Below are 23380 nucleotides of genomic sequence, written 5' to 3'. Positions count from 1 at the left end.
CACATTGCATATTGAAAAAAGTTGACAAGTGACTCCACAAATTTCTTTCCTTTCTTTTCATTTGCCTTCAATTTTTCTTCTAAATTATACTGACAAAAAAAATATTAATACTTCACTCATAAATGTAAATGAAATAGACAGGAAATTGTGCGAGATACAAATTTTCATGAAAATATATATATTTTTTAAAATTTTGATTTAACTTGTTTGAAATATTGATCTACATGTGTGAAGGCATTTACATTTTATATTCACTTATTTCTAAATACATCCACATTTATTATAGCTCACCAATAATCTATCCATTTTATTCGTGCAATAGAGAAATTGTTGTTCTAAGCATCAACTCATCCATATAATTTTTCTAATCAAAGAAAAAACATTTTACAAAATTTATACATTAGGAAAAAATAAATCTTTACTTAAAAATAAACAAGAAAATTAAATCGTAAAATTGCTATTAGGATTCAATTGTGCAATTTTTTTGAGTCAAGCTCATTGACCCATGATTCATGAGTAGTGGTTCACAATAACCCATTTCTCATGAGAATGAATAAAACATAGTTCACAATTAACCCATTTCTCACTAGAATGAATGAAATATTTAGCACACATTGCTTCTAGGTGATGCTCATAAAGGTAGCATTGGGCCTTATTGAGATCCCATCTCAGTACTACTCCAACTCAAGTGTGATTAATCATGGAGTTTCCTCTAAGATTAAATCCACTTAACTTGCAACCCCATTTACAAAATGTGCAAGTGTTGTACCCAGTGAACTATTCATCATAGAGCAAAACCTGCTATTAGATTTAGCAGATTTGAGCTAATAATTTTAGCAGAACATTTTAGCTTTGACCTACCTATTCATCTTTTCCCACGAATTGGATTTCAAGTAGTTTACTTAAATCCCCTTTCCGCGACTGTTTTCTTTTGAGGTCGTTTTTCCATTTTCAGTCGTCTAGGCTTTGCTCTGTCAGTGGCACACGCTAAGTAGCACAAGATGGGAAAAAATGGATTTGCTAGTCTGCCTTCCGAAGTGATGGAAGAGATTCTTCGGAAGTTGGACTTGGAATCCCTTTGCTCTGCAGCACCAGCTTGCAAATTATTGCGCTCATCTGTTTCTCAAATCCTACCAAAATTTGATTCCATCAATCTCTCTGTAAGTCACGAAAGCTTTATTTTCTAATTGTTTGTTTTTGTATACATGGATAGTGTATCAATACTTTGAACACACAAAAGTTGTTTAAGGAGGGTTTCTGGATGCTGGTTCCATGCTATATATATCTCCGTGTTTGTGTTAATGTGACTGAACGATTATGTTTGACCCACACGAACATTCCGTTTTTACTAAACATGAACAAGTTATATATTTATTTATTTTTTTGTGTCAAATTAAAGTATATTTTTTGACCTACATGAAAACTTAATTTTGAAGAACATGAATATTTGCGTTTGGGTTTTCTGTAACTCCTACGCACTTGTATACATGGAATTTATATACTACATGACAGCTTGCATTTTTTTGTTTTCTGGTAATGTGAATGAACTGACAGGAGTATTAGCATGTATACTTTGTTTTCCTCCGAGTGTGAACGAACCCACACGACTACTTGCATTTTGGCTTTTCTGCAGGAAACTTATAGGAACTTGCATACATTAAATGCGTTTAGTCATCTTGGCTTGCATATTTTGATTTTTTTGTGTATGTGAATGTGTGAGTTAGCTGACGTTTGAGTATTTGTTTTTAGGTTTTCTGTAAGGAACTTATGTATAATTTGTATACTGAATCTCGGCTCGCTTTTTCTTTCTTATGATTTTGATTGAACCCATATATATGAGTTACACGAGTAAACCATTTCTAGATGACTTCTATTATGCATATATCATATATGTAATCTGTATACTACATCTTGGCTTGCAGAATTTGTTTCCAGCGAATGAACCTCCCCCCTTTTACCCATAGGAGTATTTTCTTTGGGAACTGTAAGCAAATCATAGGTTTTCATGTGCACGTAATTTTTATTCCTACATCTTGGCCCACACATTCTGTTTTCTGTATGTAAATCAACTCACTTTTTAATAAAATGAGTGTTTGCTTTTGGGTTTCTCTGCTAGTAACTTCTAGGTACTTGTATATATGAAATGTGCACACCACATCTTGACTCCCTATATTTTGTTTTTAATGGGAAGTACAGGATATTGGAGTGGGTAAGGACGTCCTGTCTTACCTCCTTTGCGGTAATAGATCAGTTCAGAGCCTCACTGTCAATTGCAGTCGGCTTGATGACTCATCTATTGACCTTTTTAATTCCAGTCTTTTAAGCCTTAAAGAATTGGTTCTGCTGAAGTGCTCCAATTTCTCTCCCAAGATTTTTGTTGCACTGGGTCAACATTGCTCCAATCTGAGGTATGTCTGTGAAAACATAATTTGACGGATACTTTACTGCACTTTGTTTTTTAAATTCATGGATTTTGTAAAATTTGAGGTCATTAACTCTGAATAAGTCATGAACCCAGTAAAGTCTGTTGAGCTGTGGTCAAGGGGTAAGATAGGAACTTATCCCAATTATGACTAGCATTTGAAATTGATTGTGCGTGCCGTCCATGGTAAGCAGGCACAATCTCTGCTTTATGTGGTCTCCATTTTTGGATGTGATAGAGGAGTTTGATTTCAATGAATTTTGTTTCCAGGGTGGTATCACACGGTGGCTATTTTCTCAACTATTGAGAGATATAGTACCATAAGAAGATTGGAGAGTGTAATGGAGGGACGTCACCATATAAAACATTTGAGTCAAGAGCCTGCATATACCCCATCTACTTTAAGGGCTCACTGACAAATGAGACTCATTTGGACGTGCTAAGCCTAAGAATCAACTAGAATAATTTCTCCTATTTGTGGTGTGATGGACAGGATGTTACATAAAGATATGCAACCGGTCATTACTAAGGAGTAAAGATGCATGCATATGATATTATACCATAGTTTGTTATGTACCCATAGCTGCAATTTTTTGAAGTTATATATTGTACCTTTGTTATGTACATGTTTTGGAGGCTCAAATGCTCTGATATCACTGTAAAGGACCAAAATACCTGATTGCCAAAAACAAAAGTGTAATTTCCCCTTTTGGGATTTCCCTAAATCTTGCCTTAGATTACTATTCTCAATTGATAAGGGAGGGTTAGAGAGAGGGTTCCTTTATCTTCTTAAAGGGAAAACAGTTTGCTGGTCCCTTTATTGTTTCCTGTTCTGCTAAAATATTCTCCCTTTTGATTCTTTTTTCATTTAGACCAGAGTGTAGATCGAACTTCTGTATATATCTGCATATCAATCTATCTGTATGTGTTTTCTATCTGCATATTAATCTATTTGTATGTGTTTTCTATCTGCATAAGGAATTCACTGGTAATCATACCCAGATGCTGTTATAAGCAATCAGTCAATTTCGGTGTGACTTTCTGAAGGTATCTTTAAGTTTGATCCACCTGTGACGTTGATGTAATTCTGAGTGCAGTCTATTTCTTTCCAACTGATTCATGTATTATGGATTAAGTATGACTGTTATACATATTGCAGTCTATATTAATATTACTACTGAATTCTGCATAAGAACATTATCAGGCTTCATATATTAAGCACATCCCCAACCAAGAACAAAGATGTTACTGCCCGTAACTTAATAACAGTTCTGATTTGATCTGATCGATGGTGATCTCCTTGGATGCTTGGATTCCTTTCCTTTATATCTCTCAATGTGAGGGAGGGGTCACACCTCTTCACCATGTATGCCCTTTGGCAAGAGGCACACCCTTTCACCATCAGCACCCTTTGAAAGAGTGCAACTCTTAATTATTTCTGCCTTTTTGAAAGGGACACAACCTTTCACAATCAGATTTGCACTTTTATTTTAGTTAGATCTGCATCTCTGATTCCCAAATTATCCCCCTCAAATGAGGTTCTCTTCTCCCTTTTATATCTCATGTTTGAGGGAGTCACAACTTTTCATTTCATGTTTTTGACCATTCATTAACTTAATTAAAATTTAATTATATACTTTTATATTTTAATTTTAATTTTACTATTATCATTTACCATTAAATTGTATTTCAAAGTGGGGACATTACAAAAAGAGGCACACGGTATGGGCTGTTGCATATATAATCATCTATTCAATAAACTTAAGAAGTGCTCCTTAATGTAGGGTTTCACCGTACAACCATCTTAAAGGAAGGATAAAATTTAATGTATCTTTCAATGAAGAGTATGATACAATCTATGACATAACGGGAGATGCTGATGATATGTCACGAAACCTGTCTAAACATTCTCAGTTTAAAATGCAGGTTAGGGTAAACCAATAATATAATTATAAATGTATTGGCAAGCCTCACACTCTAACAAAGTATTCATAGGTGTAACTTGTTATCTGTATCATATGTCTCCCGCCCTACATCTAATATTGCTCAGGTATAATGTAATGTATTGTAATTAGGGTGCCAGTAAAGTCAAGATATAGAATAATGATATTATGGTTGTATACTTGTATGTAACAAAATTTCAAACTTTCAATTTGATAATCTGCAGATGTTAGAATTTTTGATGGTTTCTTTGCAGTTGTTCTTGGCAAAGGTGCAGCAGTTGGAAAATTAAAATTAGAAAATTCAGAATATAAACTTTAATTTTGGCAGGCTCTTCTGGGTGCTGAAATACATATTGATAGTCTTTGTGTTTGTCCTTACGAAAGTGCATGATCAGTTTATCTTGAGGCGCTAGAGTTAGGGTATTTTAGATGCAGTTTTCAGATCTATTTCATGTTTTTTTTGTTCTTATTACAGGCGACTGAAGCATTATTGTAGGTAGATTTCTTGGGAAAAGGATGTCTATTGTGGGCTATTTAATTACCTTTGGTGTCCATATTTTTGTACTGAGAATTATTTTTCCAGAATGATAGAATCATTTTTCGGACTGCAGGGTGCAGGCATATTCTGGTTTTAAATGTTATTGATTCTGTAGAATCTAAATATTAAATGAAGTCACGGTGAAACATATTTTACAGCTATTGGAGAATTTTGAATTATTTCTAATATCTGCACTTCAAAATCCAATGTTGCTTAACTTGCAAAAATCCAAGACGAAGTTGATTCATTCTGATATGCTGTTTTATAAACCGATTCAAATAGGAAAAAGTTTCGTCCTGAAAAGAATGAAATTCTTTTAGAATGCCTCATCATGTCTCTTATATAGTATTACAAACACAAAAGGGTAAGCCTAGAGGTACCCCTAAAATACTAGAAATGACATTTGAATAGGAAAGTAGCATAGTAGAGATGGAGATGCAGGGAGTGGGGACTCACCTCTGTGTAATTTTGGTCCTTAAAGTGCACATTAGAAACAAACATATTTTTGACTTGTTATGGATCTGAATGATCAGAAAAAAAATTATTAACATTTATTGCAAAAAATCTATCGCTCTTTTAAAACTTCTCTCCTTACACCCAACCAAAAATTTGACAAACAAATTTTAACATGGGGAACTTTGTAGAATTAATTAACAACAGGATTTTAAAATAATCAGCAAAGATCTCTTGCATTCAATAGGTATTTTCTCTTCACCTGGCTCTTCTCAACAACACATCTGCAAACATTTTCTACCGTGTTAATATTCTAATCATTCTACATCAATGGACTTAAAAATGAAGGGTATCCGTAAAGGTGGAAGGTAGTATTTGTGAAGAGGATTTTATCGTATGTACATTTTGAAGTGAATACAGGTGTGGTGGGTGATCTGGATTTGATTGGGAATGTGGTTGATGATTCATTGAACTGTTGGAACTTAGATATATCATAGAGAGACGCAATTAATATTCTAACCATTCTACATCAATGGACTTAAAAATGAAGGGTATCCTTAAAGGTGGAAGGTAGTATTTGTGAAGATGATTTTATCGTATGTACATTTTAGGGAAAATTTCATTTTTGTAATTAAATGAACTATAAGGAATGAAGATTAAAATATGTAGAAAGAGAAACAGTATTTGTAGTAAAGAAACAAACTAATTTAATTTGAGGGGTATGTACAGCAATCTTTGAGAAAATAATAAAATATTTTAATTCATTTTTTGTTGATTCATACAAGAAGGTAGTGATCTATGGAAAGAAAAGTGAAGCTACCATACCATGCATTTGGTTCTCCATGTTGCTGCTACAACACTTCTTATTTTTTAATTCTGATGAGAATTCTCTTACAACTATTTTTAAGTAGGAAACGAACAGTCAAAGAATTATGGGACGATTTGCCTTGGAGTGTGAAAGGTCACGTGATAATTGTTTCCCTAGAAGTTGTGACATTTTTTTTGTAAGATGGAACTCATTGAAAGATGAATTTGTTGGTCTTAGAAAATCATGCAAGTTTCTGGATTCTTGTACTTAGCAATTGTCAAGAGTTGTGGTATGGTTTCAGGGTTTCAGACATTGTTGGTGGAGTTCATCACCCTTTCATTATTTCACACTAAACTTTTGTAAGATTTTTCAACGGGTTTATGTTGAGCTATGGTCCTGAATATACACCCTCAAGTTCCAACAACAGGGTCTACTAGTTTTTTGGTATGTTTATCACCTGGTTAAGAGGGTCAGGATGGGAAATGTGGTAAAAACACATCTTATGTCTCAGAACATTTCTGTTTTCTGTATAGTAATACCACATCTAATGTCTCAGAATATTTTTGTTTTCTGTTGTATAAAATATCAAACCTTTAGATTAAACTTGATTTAAAATTAGGCATTCCATGAATCGTAATCATGGTAGAATTGTATATCTACTCATCAATAATGACTGGCAGAAGAGTTCAGACTGATTGTCAAATGCCAATTTTGAAGTCAATCTGGATGTGAAGGACCAGGATGGAAAAACCCATGATGAGTGTCTGAGAATGTTTCCTGCTGCATAGGTATTCAAAATTCCAGAAATAAATTGACTTGAAATTGGGCATTCTACAAAGTCTAAGCATGGTAGAATTTGGAGGTCTAACTTCTGAAAATGACCAGCCTGCAAGGTTGAGGCTCATATTCAAATATGCATTGTTTAGGGGCAGGATGGGGAATTCCACTCTGAATTGCTCAGCAAATTTCCATTTTATGTTGCATAAGTATTCAAATTTTAAAATATTAAGAACCAAGCATTCCATGAATCACAAGCATTTAGAATTGGAGGTCTACTTGGTTAAAAATTAGTGTTCCATGGGGATGCGTCCCCTTCTGAAAACCCTGTGTTTCTGGGATGGGGATGTCTTTGGGATGTGGGGATAGGGACGGGTTGGGGATGTCCCCCTGCTGTACCCCACTGCCGCTAGTTCACCAGAAACGTAGAGGAGATGTCAAGGATGCCTGGACGTCTTGGGGATGCCCAAGCAGCTCTCAAATGTCTTTGAGATGTCTTGGTGTTTCCTGGCTTGGGATGTGTCAAAAAGCAATTTTTTCTTTTTTCTTAATTCTCGTGCCTAGGGTTGAGCTCTAATGGCAAGTGTGCCCCCCTCCATGCCCTCTAAGCTTTACAAAATACTTTGAAATCCTCATTTTTCCCTCTCATTTGGTTTTCTAAGTTTTCCAACAGCTACGTGAAGAGGAGAGAAAAGAGTGAGTGGAGGAGTGAGATTGAGGTTTTGCAAGTGCAAGAGGGGTGAGAGGAGCAAAAAGAAGAAGAGAAGGATTCTACATCAACTTGGAGAGATTTTTCAAGCACTAGGTAGGTTTCTATGACTGTTTTTCATTTTTTGTTTTGTTTTTTTGAAGTTTCATTTTTAAAATCTAATGATGTTGAATCTTGATGACAAAATGAAAAATAAACATTGAAATGACTTTGTGAATATGCATTTGCAGCCATGTTTATGTAATTATGATTATTTTTTATAAATTTTTAATCATAATTCCATAAACATGTCCACAAATGCATATTCATAGATTCATTTCAATCTTCATTGTTCATTTTTCATTTTGTCATCAAGATTCAACATCAAATTTTAAATTTGTTAAGCTAGGTCTTAACTAGGCACTAATAGAATTTATATTGTTTATTGCAGTGTCACAATGAGCTCTCATGACATGAGTGGGGATGAGGTAGAGGTTCATACTCAGTGAAACTGAATTTGAATATGAACTTGAGGTTGAGGGGGGTGACCATGGGGCTGAGATTTTAGCCCAAACTAGTTCCATGGCAAGTGTAACAGCTAGTATAGAGCATAGAAACAATAATCGTTTGGGGAATTAATCGGCAAAACAAAAGTATAAGATTTTTTCAAAAAATCGGGAAAAAATCGGATATACAAAAAAACGTAAAAAATTGCAGAAAAACAATCAAAAACTACTTTTTTAATATATTTTAGGGTATTTCCATAGCATAGAGATATTGTAGGCAAATAAAATAGACACTTGAAAACATGAATTGCAGGAAATAGATTTTCATTGTTTATATTCATATCACTGATTACGTTCCACAAAATATACTACACCATAAATAATATCTAGATGGTGATAGATGTCAAAATGTCAATTACAATATAGTTTGTGACTTTGAACAAAGTCAACCTGTAAACTAAGTACAAAATTCCAAAATCTCAAATGTAGGCAATCAAATGTAGGCAATGACATGCTAGAGGGCAGGAGGCCTTGATGATGAAGCTCCTGGGTAAGAGCCTGTCCTAATTCCTTCAATCCATTCAGGACGAAAGTTGGCTTGCCTCATGATATCAAAATCTTCAGACACAAGCGGACGATCAACAGCAACATAATCATCATCAACATCATCATCATCATCATCAGCATCATCAACAACAATCAACTCGCACTCTAGATATATCTCATCGAGGTCAATTGGCAAACATTCCTCAATAGTTCTTGATTTTGCCCATGTAGAAATTAGTGTTTCCCTTACAAATGAAAAACCAAATGAATAGTGAATACAATTCAAAAAACTGCAACTATATATTAATATTCTCACCTTGAGCTTTCCTTATCTTCAAGCGGAGGTTGTGATGAACAAATACCAAGTCATTCAGTCGTTGTTGTGATAGGCGGTTGCGTTTCTTAGAATGTATGTGTTCAAACACACTCCAATTACGCTCACAAGCTGATGAGCTACATGGTTGGCTCAAAATACGCATCGCCATCCACCTTAAATTTGGTATTTCATCTCCAAAAGAAGCCCACCATGCAGCTGAAAAACACATTATATGGAGATGATATTGTAAGACTAAGAATATCTTATAATCTTAACAAACTTAATGGTTGGCAAAATAAAGAGATTGTCAAAAGTTTATAGAGTCTACCTGGTTGAATTGTCTTTCTGCTTTGTATAGCAGCCCTAGAAGAGAGAAAGCCCTTAGCATGAGTCTACCTGGTTGAATTGTCTTTCTGCTTTGTATAGCAGCCCTAGAAGAGAGAAAGCCCTTAGCATGCTTGTACATTTCCAGCTCTATCGTAGCCGCATCAAATTTTTCCAAGTCAGGAAACATTTTTTCCATGCACTTGAAGAAGCCTTGTTTGATCTCAGCATCAATTTCCGAATAACAGAGGATTGAGAAAGTATCCTGCAGCATGGAGAGGAGTGTGCATTTGTCCATCCCATCTCCTATCAATTATGTCCCACAACGGCATATACTTATCCCTGTTATTTTCCAGCTTACTCCTTATCACCTCCTTGGTTCTATCCATGGCCTCATACACATATCCCATGGGGGGTTTATCTCCATCCACTAGTCTCAAGACTTTTACTAAAGGTTTTGAAAATTCTACAATTTGTTCAATAGATTCCCAAAATGTGGTAGAATATTTGTAATGACTGTGAATATTATCAATAAAATGTAAATATTAAATATTACTAATTTTACTGATAATATTTACAGTCATTACTAAAAATCTAAAAATATTTGTAATGACTGTAAATATTATTAGTAAAATTAGTAATATTTAATATTTACATTTTACTGATAATATTTACAGTCATTTTAAATATTATCAGTAAAATGTAAATATTAAATATTACTAATTTTACTGATAATATTTACAGTCATATTAAATATTATCAGTAAAATGTAAATATTAAATATTACTAATTTTACTGATAATATTTACAGTCATTACTAAAAATCTAAAAATATTTGTAATGACTGTAAATATTATCAGTAAAATTAGTAATATTTAATATTTACATTTTACTGATAATATTTATAGTCATATTAAATATTATCAGTAAAATGTTCAAAAGTTAAGATGCCTACATAGAATGTTGAGCGCAAATACCTGGAAGTGTTCCACTCGCAGCAGCTCGTGCTCTGATTCAAGCCACTCACATTCTATCTGCAAACTATCGCACTCTCAGCAATCATCTGTAAATACTATCTGCAACCTGCATACTATATGCAAACTATTGCACTCTCAGCAATCATCTGTAAAACTAAATACTATCTGCAACCTGCATACTATATGCAAAACACCGCACTCTCAGCCTACAAACCCTACACCGCACTCTCAGCCTGCAAGTTATCGGGCGAGATATGGAAAACCTGCAGCGCGAAACAATTATAAAGAAAAAAAGCGGATGATTTTTCACGCCCTTTTTTGGCGGTTTAGGGGTTTTTGTCGTACGGCGTTTGATTGTCGATTAATCGCGCGATTTAATCGGTAAAAAATCGTTTTCAATAGTCAACAATTATTATGCGCGATTTTGGGGAATTGATCGGCATTCCATCCAATCCCCGATTAATCGGGAAAAATCGCATTTTTTTCCCGATTGTTGTTTCACTGGTATAGAGTGTCTCTCATTATTGGTAGAGTATGCTAGGGGTCCTTTTGATCGTAAGTCTCCTCAGACAATTTGCCACAAAATTACGAGGAAGGCTAGGGACAACTGGTGGCACAAGGAAGTGAAATTGCAACTTTTGTGCTTTAGAATTGTATGGCAGCATTACTAGAGTTAATGCACACCTTTTTATTCAAGGAAAAGGTGTGGGTACATGTTCTTTTTTGGCAAAAGCTGCACACCTCAAATACAGAGCTTAGATAAACAAGCTATGGGGTGTTGCTGATGACATTGCCTTCCATAGAGTTCTAGTCATTCGTTGTGGACAAGAGTAGGAGCTATGCCAGGTTCTTCTTCCATTGCTATTGCCCATGTAGGAGAGAGTAAGGGGAAACACAAGTTGCAAAGTAACTCCCTAGCTGATTTGTTCAATGTGCAATTGAAGGATGAGATAGATGATGCCATTGGCAAGTTCTTCTTTGCCAATGGCAATGGCATCCCATTTCATGTAGCTCAATCTCCTATTATAAGGAGATGTTGTCAATGGTAGCAAGGGGAGGACCATCATATGTGCCACTAGGTGAGACAAAATTTGAGGACCACGATCTTGGATAAAAACTATGTTGATGGAGAAAATGAAGGAATGTTGGGTGAAGACTGGATGCAATATAGTCATGGATGGGTGAGCGGATACGAGTCATCGTCCACTCTTCAATATCATGGTTACATGTATAGAGGGCCCATACTTTCTTAAGGTAGTTGATTGTATAGGGCATCACAAAGATGCTGATTTTTTAGTATTAGGTCTTCAAGGAGGCGAGGAGGTTGGGCCACACAATGTGGTTCAAGTAGTGACATGTAGCGCATGTGTGCAAAGCCGTGGGGAAAATTGTTGAGGCAGCTTACAAACATATTTGGTGGGCTTCGTGTTGTGTGCATGCCATGAACAATGCACTCAAGGATATGGGGAAGATTGTATGGATCAAAGTAGTGATGCTAGAGATTGATGATATCAGTTTTTCACAATCCATTATGTTTCTTGCTGTTGTTTTTGGATTCGATTGTGTTTCTTTTTTGCATTAACGTTTTGAATCACACTTTGTGATCCATCATTATGATGATAGAGAGCTCAAGGAGTAGAATAATGGATTGTTGTAGGCCTAGGGTGACTAAAAAGATGTGGGATAGGGAGAGGGGAGGGTAGAGGTTACACATGGCAAGAGTTGGTTGGATGGAAAAAGGAGGATGACACATAAAAGTAAATTAATAAAATTACATAAAGAATTGGATCAAGAGATAAGGAAGGAGAATCACAACCATTTAACTCAAAGACACATTATTATGCTAAAGATGTGCAGATGTTTATCTACAATCACCACACTTCACATGCACTCTCTAGGAGCTTCTCTAAGGAGGATTTCTTGAAACTTGTTGAGACCAGATACACGTCCTATTTCATTCTCTTGGAGGGAATGATTGAATTGCAAGAGTCACTGCAACTCATGGTTATGACAATATATTGGTTGAGTCCAGGATAGAGTAGGAAAAGAGGGTGAAGGATACTGTGAAGAGTGATGTGTTTTTGAGTGATGCAAAATATATAGTCTCCATCATTGCTCTAGTTTTCTAGATCATTAGATATGTGTACATGGATGCACCTAACCTTGGAGAGATGTATGAGTGCATTGATTATATGCTTGACTAGATGAGGGCTACCATGCGAGAGAAGGAGCCCACATTAGCATTCTACAATGAGCACATTTAGTGAATCATTCATTAGATATGGGAGAGGCTCAGCACCCGCTTGCACATGGCTGCCTATGCATTGAATCCTAAGTGGTACAAGACTTGGGTTGGTAGAGTTACACTGACACAAGATGCTGAGGTGAAGGCAAGGTTCTTTCGGGCCATTGAGAAGGTGTATGATCCTATAGATGCCAGCACGATTCGTGTTGAGTGGACCAATTTTGCCGCTCTTAGGGGTTATTTTGAGGCAACCGAGATGGATATGGCAACTATGACATATGAAGGAGGATCCACTTTTGTGGTGGAACTGCCATGGACCGAAATCTTTTACTACCACTCTAGCCATTTGATTGCTATCTCAGGTTTCTTGTTCTTGAGTTGTTGAGAGGAATAGGTCTACCGTCTATCTATAGCTTCATCCACTCTCTTAAGAGGAACAAACTTACTTCTAGGAGTGTAGAGGATCTTGTGGCTGTACATAGTGCTTTGTGTCTCATTGATTGCAAGACACTTGTGTACAAAGAGAGTCCAACAACATGATGGGATGTAGAGCCAAAGTAGCCAACACAGATTGATGAGGATGCTACAACTTTAGATGCAGGGCTGGTTGGTGTTAGTTTGGCAGAACTTGACCGTTAGGAATCCAGTAGTTCCAGTGATGAGGAGTTTGGGGATGATTAGAGGCCTCCCTTCACTACATTTTGACATTTGGTACTTATTTTGATATCACATTACTCATTGTAATCATCTTTATGATATTTTCGATCTAATAGAAATCTCCAATTTGACATTCTCATTTGTCAAATTTTATTTAGTAATGGAGTACTTAAAATTTTAATATTTAGTAATTGGAATTTTGCTAATTTACTAATTTACCAAAGTTTCATTTGGAATGTAATTCTTATACATCTTTTTATAACTAGTTTTTCAAGTGCTATATGTATATCACTGCCGTCTCCTGTTGCCCCCCTATCACCGTCCTCTCACCGCCCCCCCTACCGTTCCCAAACTTAGGCCCTTGGTACCCTTATCCTTGTGTCCCTACATCCCCCATTAAGAAACTCCGTGGAACATTGTTAAAAACTTGAACTGACCAGTTCAGGGTTGTGTCGGAGATTGTAACACTAACTTGTGCCTCTTTCCAATGGATCTTTTTGAGTTAAAAACATGTGGTACACCTTTGTGCTACCTTTTCTCATATTTGGTACCTTGTATCTATTGTACAGCTTACATGTATTAGTAAAACCACTGCCATTGAGTGGCCTATGTGTAAGTTCACATTATAGTTTATTAGGATATGTGCCTTAACTGAGGCAACCGATTCTCTTTTCTTGTGTAGGAATGGTGCATAGATAGAGGGCATTCCTCTCGGCATTTTATCTAATTGAGTGTGATTCTATCATTTTTGTATTCCAAATGTTCTTATTCTCACGTTCTCTCTTCATTTTGGAGCATAACATTTCTATGATTCGAGTTGACCAACATCACTTCATTCTTGCTAGATATGGTTACCAAGTTCTTCATGGTAGTAGAGTGGGAGACATCCTCAATGTCAGTTTAGAAGAATTTTGCTCTTCAAGAGCATACAATTAAATTGCAGAAATCTTCGTACTGATCAGGAATTTTTGAAAAATATAGCAGTGGATTATTTTTTGTTCATATAGGATAGTATATATTCAGCCTAAAGTTGACATTCATTTGCTTTCACAATGTTGATTTGCATACAGACTCTGATTGAGCCTGTTCTTGAAGCGTTTTAAATCTTCCTCAGAGATCTACACATTTATATGCACTTTGATATCTTTCAAAGTATTCCTCTATATTTTTGATACATTTGCATATGAGGGAATCTTTTAAAAGATTCAGTTGATTTTTTGATGTTTGCATGCATATCATAAAGGAGATGGACTTGCATAGCGAGTCTTATTTTTTAGGAAATCACCATCGAGAGAGCTTCCAGCAGCAATCAGAATTTAGATGACAGTTCAGATTTGACATCTCTGGGGATTCCATTTCTTTTATATGCGAGGTGGAGTCAACCACTGGTGCACTTATTTGGTTTGACTTCTCTCATATGTGAGATGATAGTCTACTCCGGATGGTTATCTCTGGGATAGTAAGAGATGGAAGGAGAACACAAAAGGATTCTAATATTGCACATCCCAGTGTCTGTAAATGTTACCGGATAAATAAACCCTCATGAGAGAAATGGGCCATAGAAATGCAAATAATGAAAAAGTAATGTGCAAGAAATAATAGGATCTGTTTATAATTGATGTGAATATGTGGTGCATATGTCATATCATATGGTACAATGCCTTCTGCTGGCTAATCAAAATGATCAGTTTCCACAACATTTATCTGATAAATTCTGATTCTCTGTTTAATACCAATGGTGCAGGATGTGGCATTGGAGGCAAGAATGTTTTTGATTAATGTAAACGAGGATTTTGAAAGGGCTCAGACCCTGTACAGAGAGGAAAATAAAGCATTAAAGCTCATCAGAACTACAAAGGGCAACCGTGAGAAAACCAGCATCACAACAAATGTTGGATTTATTACATCTTAGATTAAGTAAGTTAGATAATAAATAAATGTAAGTTAGTAAATAAAAAAATAGTTAGTTTGTTGGGAGTTTTTCTTGTAGGTGAGTTAGTCAGTTTTATATGGGAGAATGATGGGTTTATACAGCCAATTTATTGAAATAAAAAATCGCTGCATCAATCTGGAAGTGTCCCAAATTTAATATAATATCATTTGCATATTATTTGTATGTTACATGGCATTTTAATTCTGTAAGTTTCAGGCTCATCCATTTTCTAAAACAGCTACACTACAAATAAAGACAATAACTGGAGGCAAGAATGTTAACAATAAATTGGAAGCTTTGTTTTTAGTTCTAGAAAGCTGTCTTCTATTATCTATGACAACGCCAATTGATTGTCATCTTGTAAGGTAGTAACTTTTTCTTGAAATTTTTTCCTTGAAAGATTTTTTTTTTCAATATGTATTGTGTTGAAAAAATGCGTGTGAGATTTTGCCAAGATCAAGAGGCAATGGAAAGCACAAATAAGAGAGAACAAAATAGATGATAGAAATAAACTGTATTCTATCAAGATGAAAAATATGATCAACTTGATCATTAAGCATTACATACAATGAATATGAGCCTGCTTATATAGGCAAGGCTATATGGATATGTGAGCACACAAACATGGCATGTGGCTCAATAAGAAACAAGGGTAGGTAGGAAATAGGTGTGGGTAGGTAAGAGAAACAATATAATAGTCCACGAGGTGGATCATCCACTGAATGTGGAGTGTAACAACAACTGAATGTGGAGTGTAACAACAAGATCAACACCATAAAAGGTGGAAATTCTCCTACACACACTATACCAATGTGGCACAAACACCCAAGTGTCTCATACCCAAACTGCTATGAAATGCATTTCCTAAGTAAACTTAAGTAAAGTGTAATAATATCCATGATGACTAATTATTTACACCAACACCCCCCCTTAAGTACGACTTAGGGGAATGCACTAAAGTCTACAATGCAACTAAGCAATGCAGGATGGGTCCCGGCTACTAGGCCATGTTAGGTACCCATGTACAAATGCAAATGCATGAAAACCAATGCAATGAAATCTCTCACAAAGTGAGGAAAGAGAGAAAAACCCAATGGGAAAAAACCCTCCCCCAAAAGAGAGATGAAAGCTATACAAGAGAACTCTCATAGAAGAATGCAAAGGACAAAATCCCATGTGAGGAGAAAGTCCCCCCCATATGAGAGAAGAAGAGAAGCTAGGAAGTCTCCCTTCAATGTGGAATCTGCACCAATGATAGAAGCTCGATGTATGAAGAAACTGCTCCACGAACATCGAACAACATTCCTCCCCTTAGGAAGAAACAAAACCAAAGGTGTATCCATGAAGTCTCCCCAATCATGAAGGGAAGATGTATGAAAAAAACTCATGATGAAAGGAATCTCTGAAAACTGCTCAAGTGTCCTTATGTCGATGCTGAAAGATACCCCCTCCAAAGGTGGTAAACTGTGCCACACTGGTAAAAAAGACACTCCAAGATCTAGTGGAGATGAATGCAGAACAATATCCAAAGACTCACATGTCTCCTCAAAACATAAAGAGACCTCCTCCAACTGTTGTACATAAGTATCCACAATCATATCAACCTCAAAAGAATGATCATGTAGAGAATGAACAAGAGGGTCAGAGTGTTCCCTCACAACAATCGAAGAAGGATCATCTTCATCAAAGAGAAGATGAATGTCATCAATGATGTCTCCCAAATTTGCAATGTAGGATTCCACAAACAAACCTGCAATGTCTGTTAAGTAATCATCCCATGAATCTGAAGCTGGAAGACAATGAATATCCTGCTGCACTGAATCACACATGAAGGCAAAACTATTGCTTTATCCGCATCATCAGGTACAATAGGTGATGTGATATCAATATGAGGAGATGAAATACAAGGCTCAAGAACGGGGTCACATGTGAGAATCCCCATATTCAAGTGTCCAAAGTTCTCCCAAAAAACTGAACCATCACAAGAAGTGTGATCATCATGTGTAGAATCATCAAATGTGAAATCATCATCATCAACAAAATCTGAAAAGGAGTATAACCGAGATGCATGATCAACCACCCCAGTCGCAATGATAGCTCTAGTCTCCAAGTCTCGAATGAAAACTGACTCAGGTGTGAACTCCACAACTCTCTTAGTTGCGCCATGTGTGATTTGATAGATGGAAAGGAGATTGTTTGTCAAGTGGGGTACACACAACACATTATTGAAGGAGTTATCTCCAATGTCAATAGATCCTTTCCCAATCACATCCATGTATGTATGATTTCCCATCAAAATCTGCGGCATGGTGCAAGGCTCAAATGTAGAGAACATGGACTGCGAAGATGCCATATGATGAGGAGCCCTTGAATCTAGAAGCCATCTCTCTGAATCATGACTGATAGTAGCACATAAAGCTTTTCCTTTTCTTGTCCCAAAAGAGTGAGTCTTCCCACTTGTAGAAGCCATGAATGCTTGCCCTTTTCCTTTTGAATGTGAGGAAGTGGAAGTTGATGAATCATCCTTCTTGTAGACATTAGGCAAATCAATGTTATGCTTTTTGATGATATGTGTGAGCTCATCAATCTTCTTAGAATGGCAACGACGCTCTTCATGACCAAACTTTTTACAATAGGCACAAGTGGAAGTTGATGAATCATCCTTCTTGTAGACATTAGGCAAATCAATGTTATGCTTTTTGATGATATGTGTGAGCTCATCAATCTTCTTAGAATGGCAACGACGCTCTTCATGACCAAACTTTTTACAATAGGCCCAAGTGGAAGTTGATGAATCATCCTTCTTGTAGACATTAGGCAAATCAATGTTATGCTTTTTGATGATATGTGTGAGCTCATCAATCTTCTTAGAATGGCAACGACACTCTTCATGACCAAACTTTTTACAAAAGGCACAAGTAGGTCTCTCCCTCTTTGGTGAATTATCCCTCTTGGAAGAGGATGTATCTCCTTTTTGTGGAGAGGATGATGCTTTGTCCTTAGGCTTTGATTGCCATTTCTTCTTGTTTGAGTTGTCCTTTCCTTGATTTCCTTTGTTCCCTTGATTTGCCACTAATGTTTGAGACTTAGAAGCCTTAAGAATGCCCATGTTTATCAACTTAGTTTGTTCCATCATCAACATTTCATTGAAAGCATCAAATGTAGGCATTGTGTAGCTTGAACCAATTGTCATCCTATGGGTTTGGAAACTAGAAACAAATCCTGCATATTCTTGTGGAAGCTTGCCTATCAAGTTGAATATCAATTGAGTATCCTTCTTATCAATGCCACAATCTTTGAGTTGTGCCCTCAACTCATTTGCCTTAGTGACATAATCTTGTATAGTATCAAAGTTCTTGGGATCTAACATGGTGAAATCACTATCAATCTGATATCCCCTAATCTCATCAACTTGACCATACAAGTCTTGAAACTTTTGCCAAGCATTTTTGATTAGAGTACACTTCTCAATATGAAAAATGAGATCCTTTGATACATACTTTCTTAAGGTACCAATTGCCATGATATTTTTAGTGAGCCAATCCAAGTGATCAACTAGATCAACCTTAGGATCAACGGGAGTAACAATAGTTCCATCAATGTAATGAGTTAGTCCTTTTTCCATAAGTTTACTCCATGCATCAATTTTCCAAGTAGCATAATTATGAGGAGTTAAGAGAGGAAACTTAGAAGAACCCATAGCAGCAAAAAAGGAAGGAACACAAGAGCACAAAAGCACAAGAGACACCCCCCCAAATTCACTCAATCAAAGTACCCCCCAAAAATGATGATTTTGGCACTTTATATGTAGTGCGTGTACAATAGGCCACTTGCAAACAATGGCAAGGTGGACTTTTGATTTTGTTTTATAACTGCCCCAATAGGCTGAGAACTATAAAGCAAAAGATCAGAAAGATAGATCTATGCAATACAAATGCCAAATTGGCCAAATAAGACCATATGATGAAAGTACAATTTCTACCCACAATTGCTGCAAACTGATAGCATATTTTGAGAGTAGACAAAAAATAATGCACTTTAAAAAAAATGGCACTTGAAAAAGAGTCCATATGAGGCCAAATGAAGCCTCCAAACTTGTAAAAATCGGAATTTCGCGATTTCCGAAAAACCTGCATCGGAAAATCAGAAAAATTCTGCACCACTGTACAAATCACTCAATTCTACCCCAAAACAAAAAAAATTGCTCGAAAAAAGGAGTTCGGATGAGTGAGATATTGCTATTTGAAAATTCCTGCAAAATTATAATTTTTGGAAAATTTCCGTCGCGGCTTCAAACTTCAAATGCCTCTAGATTTGGCCTCCGAAGTCCGATTTTGATGAAACAAAAGGTAAAACTGACTTTCTTGGACCACTTCAATCCAATGGTAACCTCATATTTGACCCATCGAGCTTCAATAATAACCTGCAATAGAAAGATCCAAAATGCAAACCCCAAATAACATCAAATTTCTCTCAATTGGCAAACCAATGACACTCTAATGACTCTGATACCATGTGAGATTTTGCCAAGATCAAGAGGCAATAGAAAACACAAATAAGAGAGAACAAAATAGATGATAGAAATAAACTGTATTCTATCAAGATGAAAAATATGATCAACTTGATCATTAAGCATTACATACAATGAATATGAGCTTGCTTATATAGGCAAGGCTATATGGATATGTGAGCACACAAACATGACATGTGGCTCAATAAGAAACAAAGGTAGGTAGGAAATAGGTGTGGGTAGGTAGGAGAAACAATATAATAGTCCACATGAGGTGGATCACCCACTGAATGTGGAGTGTAACAACAAGATCAACACCATAAAAGGTGGAAATTCTCCTACACACACTATCCCAATGTGGCACAAACACCCAAGTGTCTCATACCCAAACTACTATGAAATGCATTTCCTAAGTAAACTTAAGTAAAGTGTAATAATATCCATGATGAATAATTATTTACACCAACAATGCGTGCAAGAAAAAAGATGTTATTTTAATGTTGTATCCATTGGCGTTATCTGAAACTTTTGTCTTGTTATTACATCCATTCTTTGTTGTAGCAAAAAAAGTGCACATATTGGTTGGAAGACTTGCATTGAACTTTCTTGAGGTGAAAATTACAAACTGCCATGGGAATTATTGTAGATTAATACATGTCAGAGGCCTTCATTTTGTAATACGGTGTCCATCAATTGTAGGTGCACATCTCTGTTTCAAATATCATAAATGCTGCTAGAACAATTTATAAGCAAATTCTACATGGTTGAAAATCTCTACTTGTGAGTATGTTAGTCTTCTCTACTGAATGCATGTTTTTAAGCATTATAAAATAGAAAATCTGGATTCTATTCAGTGATTGGAAAAATGAATATGAATATTTCTAGTTTCAGATCCCCGATTATATTCATCTATACATGGCAATTACTTATTTTTGAGAGTAACATTGCTAATCATTTCTTAACTTTCTATTATCTTTGAGGTTATGCTTATTTGGCTTGACGATAACATAAGATATATTCTATAATTTACTGAACTCCATGTATACACGTGTATGTAGACATTTTCATTGCCATTTATTACATGTTCATCTAGCAACTTTGCAAGAGTTGACCCTTGTGCCTTATGTGTACTGTGGAGTGTTACTCGTGTCATGCATGACATTGAGGGTAGAAATGTATATTTGCAAATTTGCATATAATATTTAATACAACTTAATTATTTTTCAATACAGATCCTTATCACTAGAGTTGATATACCAGGGGGAATTTGAAACATATGAAGGCTATGAATTCAGTCTCAGAAAAATGTTTGAAGGTTGCCCGTATCTAGAGGTAAAATTTAAACTCTACATAATCTGCTTGCTTTCTAGCATATAGGGTTCTAGGTTTTAGAAACCAAATGAATTTTTTTTGTTCTTTGTTTTTCATATCTTATATGTAATATTATGTCTTTCCATTCTGTTTTGTAGTCCTTGAGTATTACATTTGAAGGACCGGAATTTGATCCCCACATTTTTGAAGCTACTGCAGTTTTCATCCCCACAATGGTAAAGGTTTTGCATCTCTGTCACGTAACAGAAAAATGTGCAAAACAATTAGCACACAAGTGCGGTGCTCAGAGGATTGCTGAAACTTCCACACCAAGTGGTATACCCTGCTCAGTTGGAGTTTCCTGCCAAACCATACAGTCCTTATCACTTGTTGTAGATCACATCACAGACGAATTATTGACATCTATCACACAAAATCTTGGTCTCCTAATCAAGTTAGATCTCCGTGATGAACCTTTGGAGGAGCAACTTCTACGGCACGATCTTACTAATCGTGGTCTGCAGTCTCTGGGTTCTTGCAATCATTTATCTCACCTGTCCCTTGTTCGCAGCAGGGTAAATTCTACATTTTTTAGGCGAGTAAATGACATGGGCATTTTTCTTATGGCTGAGGCTTGCAGAAATATGGAGTCGATCAAGCTTGGAGGATTCATAAGAGTGACAGATGCTGGTTTTAGTGCACTCATACATACCTGTAAGAATTTGAAGACATTTGAACTCTACAACACTTTTCATTTGTCGGACTTGGCTTTCCTCGGTCTTCTGGATACTTCACTGTCGCTTGTGTCTGTCAGGCTTATATTATGTAAACTTATAACCAGTGAATCAGTGAATCATCTTGCTCTCTGTGAAAACTTAGAACTTCTTGATCTCAATGGTTGCAAGAGTGTAGCAGACTATGGCATGAGGGCTATTTCAAGCCTTCAAAAACTTAATACATTATATCTTAGTGGAGCAGATATTACTGATACAGGATTAAATTATTTGGGGGAAGGAAAGCTGCCTTTAGCATCCTTATCTTTACGGGGTTGCAAAAGAGTAACTGATAAAGGAATAGCATTTTTGCTGGGAGGTTCCATCAAGAAAACACTAAAAGCACTCGATTTGGGTTACATTCCTGGCATATCAGATAAGGCAATAAAGACATTGACAGAATTTGGACTTGAGATAGTTGACCTCTGTATTCGCAATTGTTACTCTGTAACAGACATATCTATTGCAGCTTTAGCTAACACAACACATAATGGACTGGCCAGAAAAGCTCTTAAGCGACTTGATCTTTACAATTGCGTAGGTTTATCTGCTGTTTTATCACACTGGTTGAGCAAGCCTTACTTCCCACACTTACGCTGGTTAGGTCTGGGACCTGCTTCTTTGTTCACAGTGCATGGTTCACGAAAACTGGGTGAAATTACAGGACACACAAATTTAACCATATGCCGAGAAGGCTGTGAAATTGGCTGTCGTGATAGATGGCAATTTCATGAGAATCTTTGAGATGCAGCCACTGTATATGCTGTGTTCAATGTATAATTTGTTCATTTTTCTAGCAATAGATATTTTTAATATGGTGTGGTCGATACCAAATAATATCTTTGACTTGTGAGCAGTGACATATTGTACAAGAGAGTATTTGGAAGTGCAATTGATGGTGATATCTGTTGTACAAAAATTGCCACAATAATAGGATGGATTGTGAATGTGACTACTGTAGTTACAAATTTGTTACTCTCTCAGTACATAACTTCCATTGTTTCAACAAATGATTTTGTGCTCTCTGTGAGTTGGATTGTCTTTATTAGCTTAAAATTTCTTATGTCGTTGAACCTTTTCTTTTCTCGGATGACTGAGTCCTATGAGCTGCAATTTGTCTACCTAAGAGAGGTAGTTGCACAAGTACACACAATATTCTTGAAAAAACAACATGCGGCTTAGCACACACCCAGGTTGTTAGGTTGTTGTAAAGAATAGTAAAGCTCATGAGCATTGTGGTGATGATGGGTGTGGCTTTTCACAAAACAAATGGATATATTTTCTAAGATTATCTTTATTGGATTATAATTGCTATATTTGAAGGTTGTAAAATGCTTGTCAAGTTTTGTTCGCAGAAGAATTCATTATATTGATCTCATTTTGAGAAGGTATGCAAACTCCAGTTTTTTGGGGTTAACTCCCTCGTAAGTTATGAGGGAGAAATTTTGCAATTTCCCTTTGGTTTTCCTGCTTTCTTTGTTAGACAGAAAATTTGGGGTTAAGAACACATCGGAGGGGTTTCGATTTTATCATAATAAATTTGGGATTCACTTTCATAGCATGATCAACAGGATAAGCAAGCCCAATGGAATTTGAATCGGAGTCATTATAATGGATGTCAATTCGACCTTTTAGTAAAGACTGTATTCGAGT

General features: G+C 36.1%; 1 protein-coding gene across 1 annotated transcript; it reads left to right on the top strand.

Annotated features, from left to right (window-relative positions):
* The first annotated feature begins 677 nt into the window (after positions 1-677).
* LOC131042482 (F-box protein At-B) lies at positions 678-22757 on the top strand. Its single transcript, XM_057975787.2, has 4 exons — positions 678-1160; positions 2197-2408; positions 20876-20975; positions 21113-22757. The coding sequence occupies exons 1-4, from the start codon at positions 1002-1004 to the stop codon at positions 22469-22471; spliced, it is 1830 nt and encodes a 609-aa protein (XP_057831770.2). The 5' UTR covers positions 678-1001; the 3' UTR covers positions 22472-22757.
* Positions 22758-23380: the final 623 nt, after the last annotated feature.

This window comes from Cryptomeria japonica, chromosome 1 (assembly GCF_030272615.1).
Source record: "Cryptomeria japonica chromosome 1, Sugi_1.0, whole genome shotgun sequence".
Classification (NCBI taxonomy): domain Eukaryota; kingdom Viridiplantae; phylum Streptophyta; class Pinopsida; order Cupressales; family Cupressaceae; genus Cryptomeria; species Cryptomeria japonica.
Note: the sequence above shows the minus strand (reverse complement) of the source record. Positions and strands in the feature narration are given on the sequence as shown.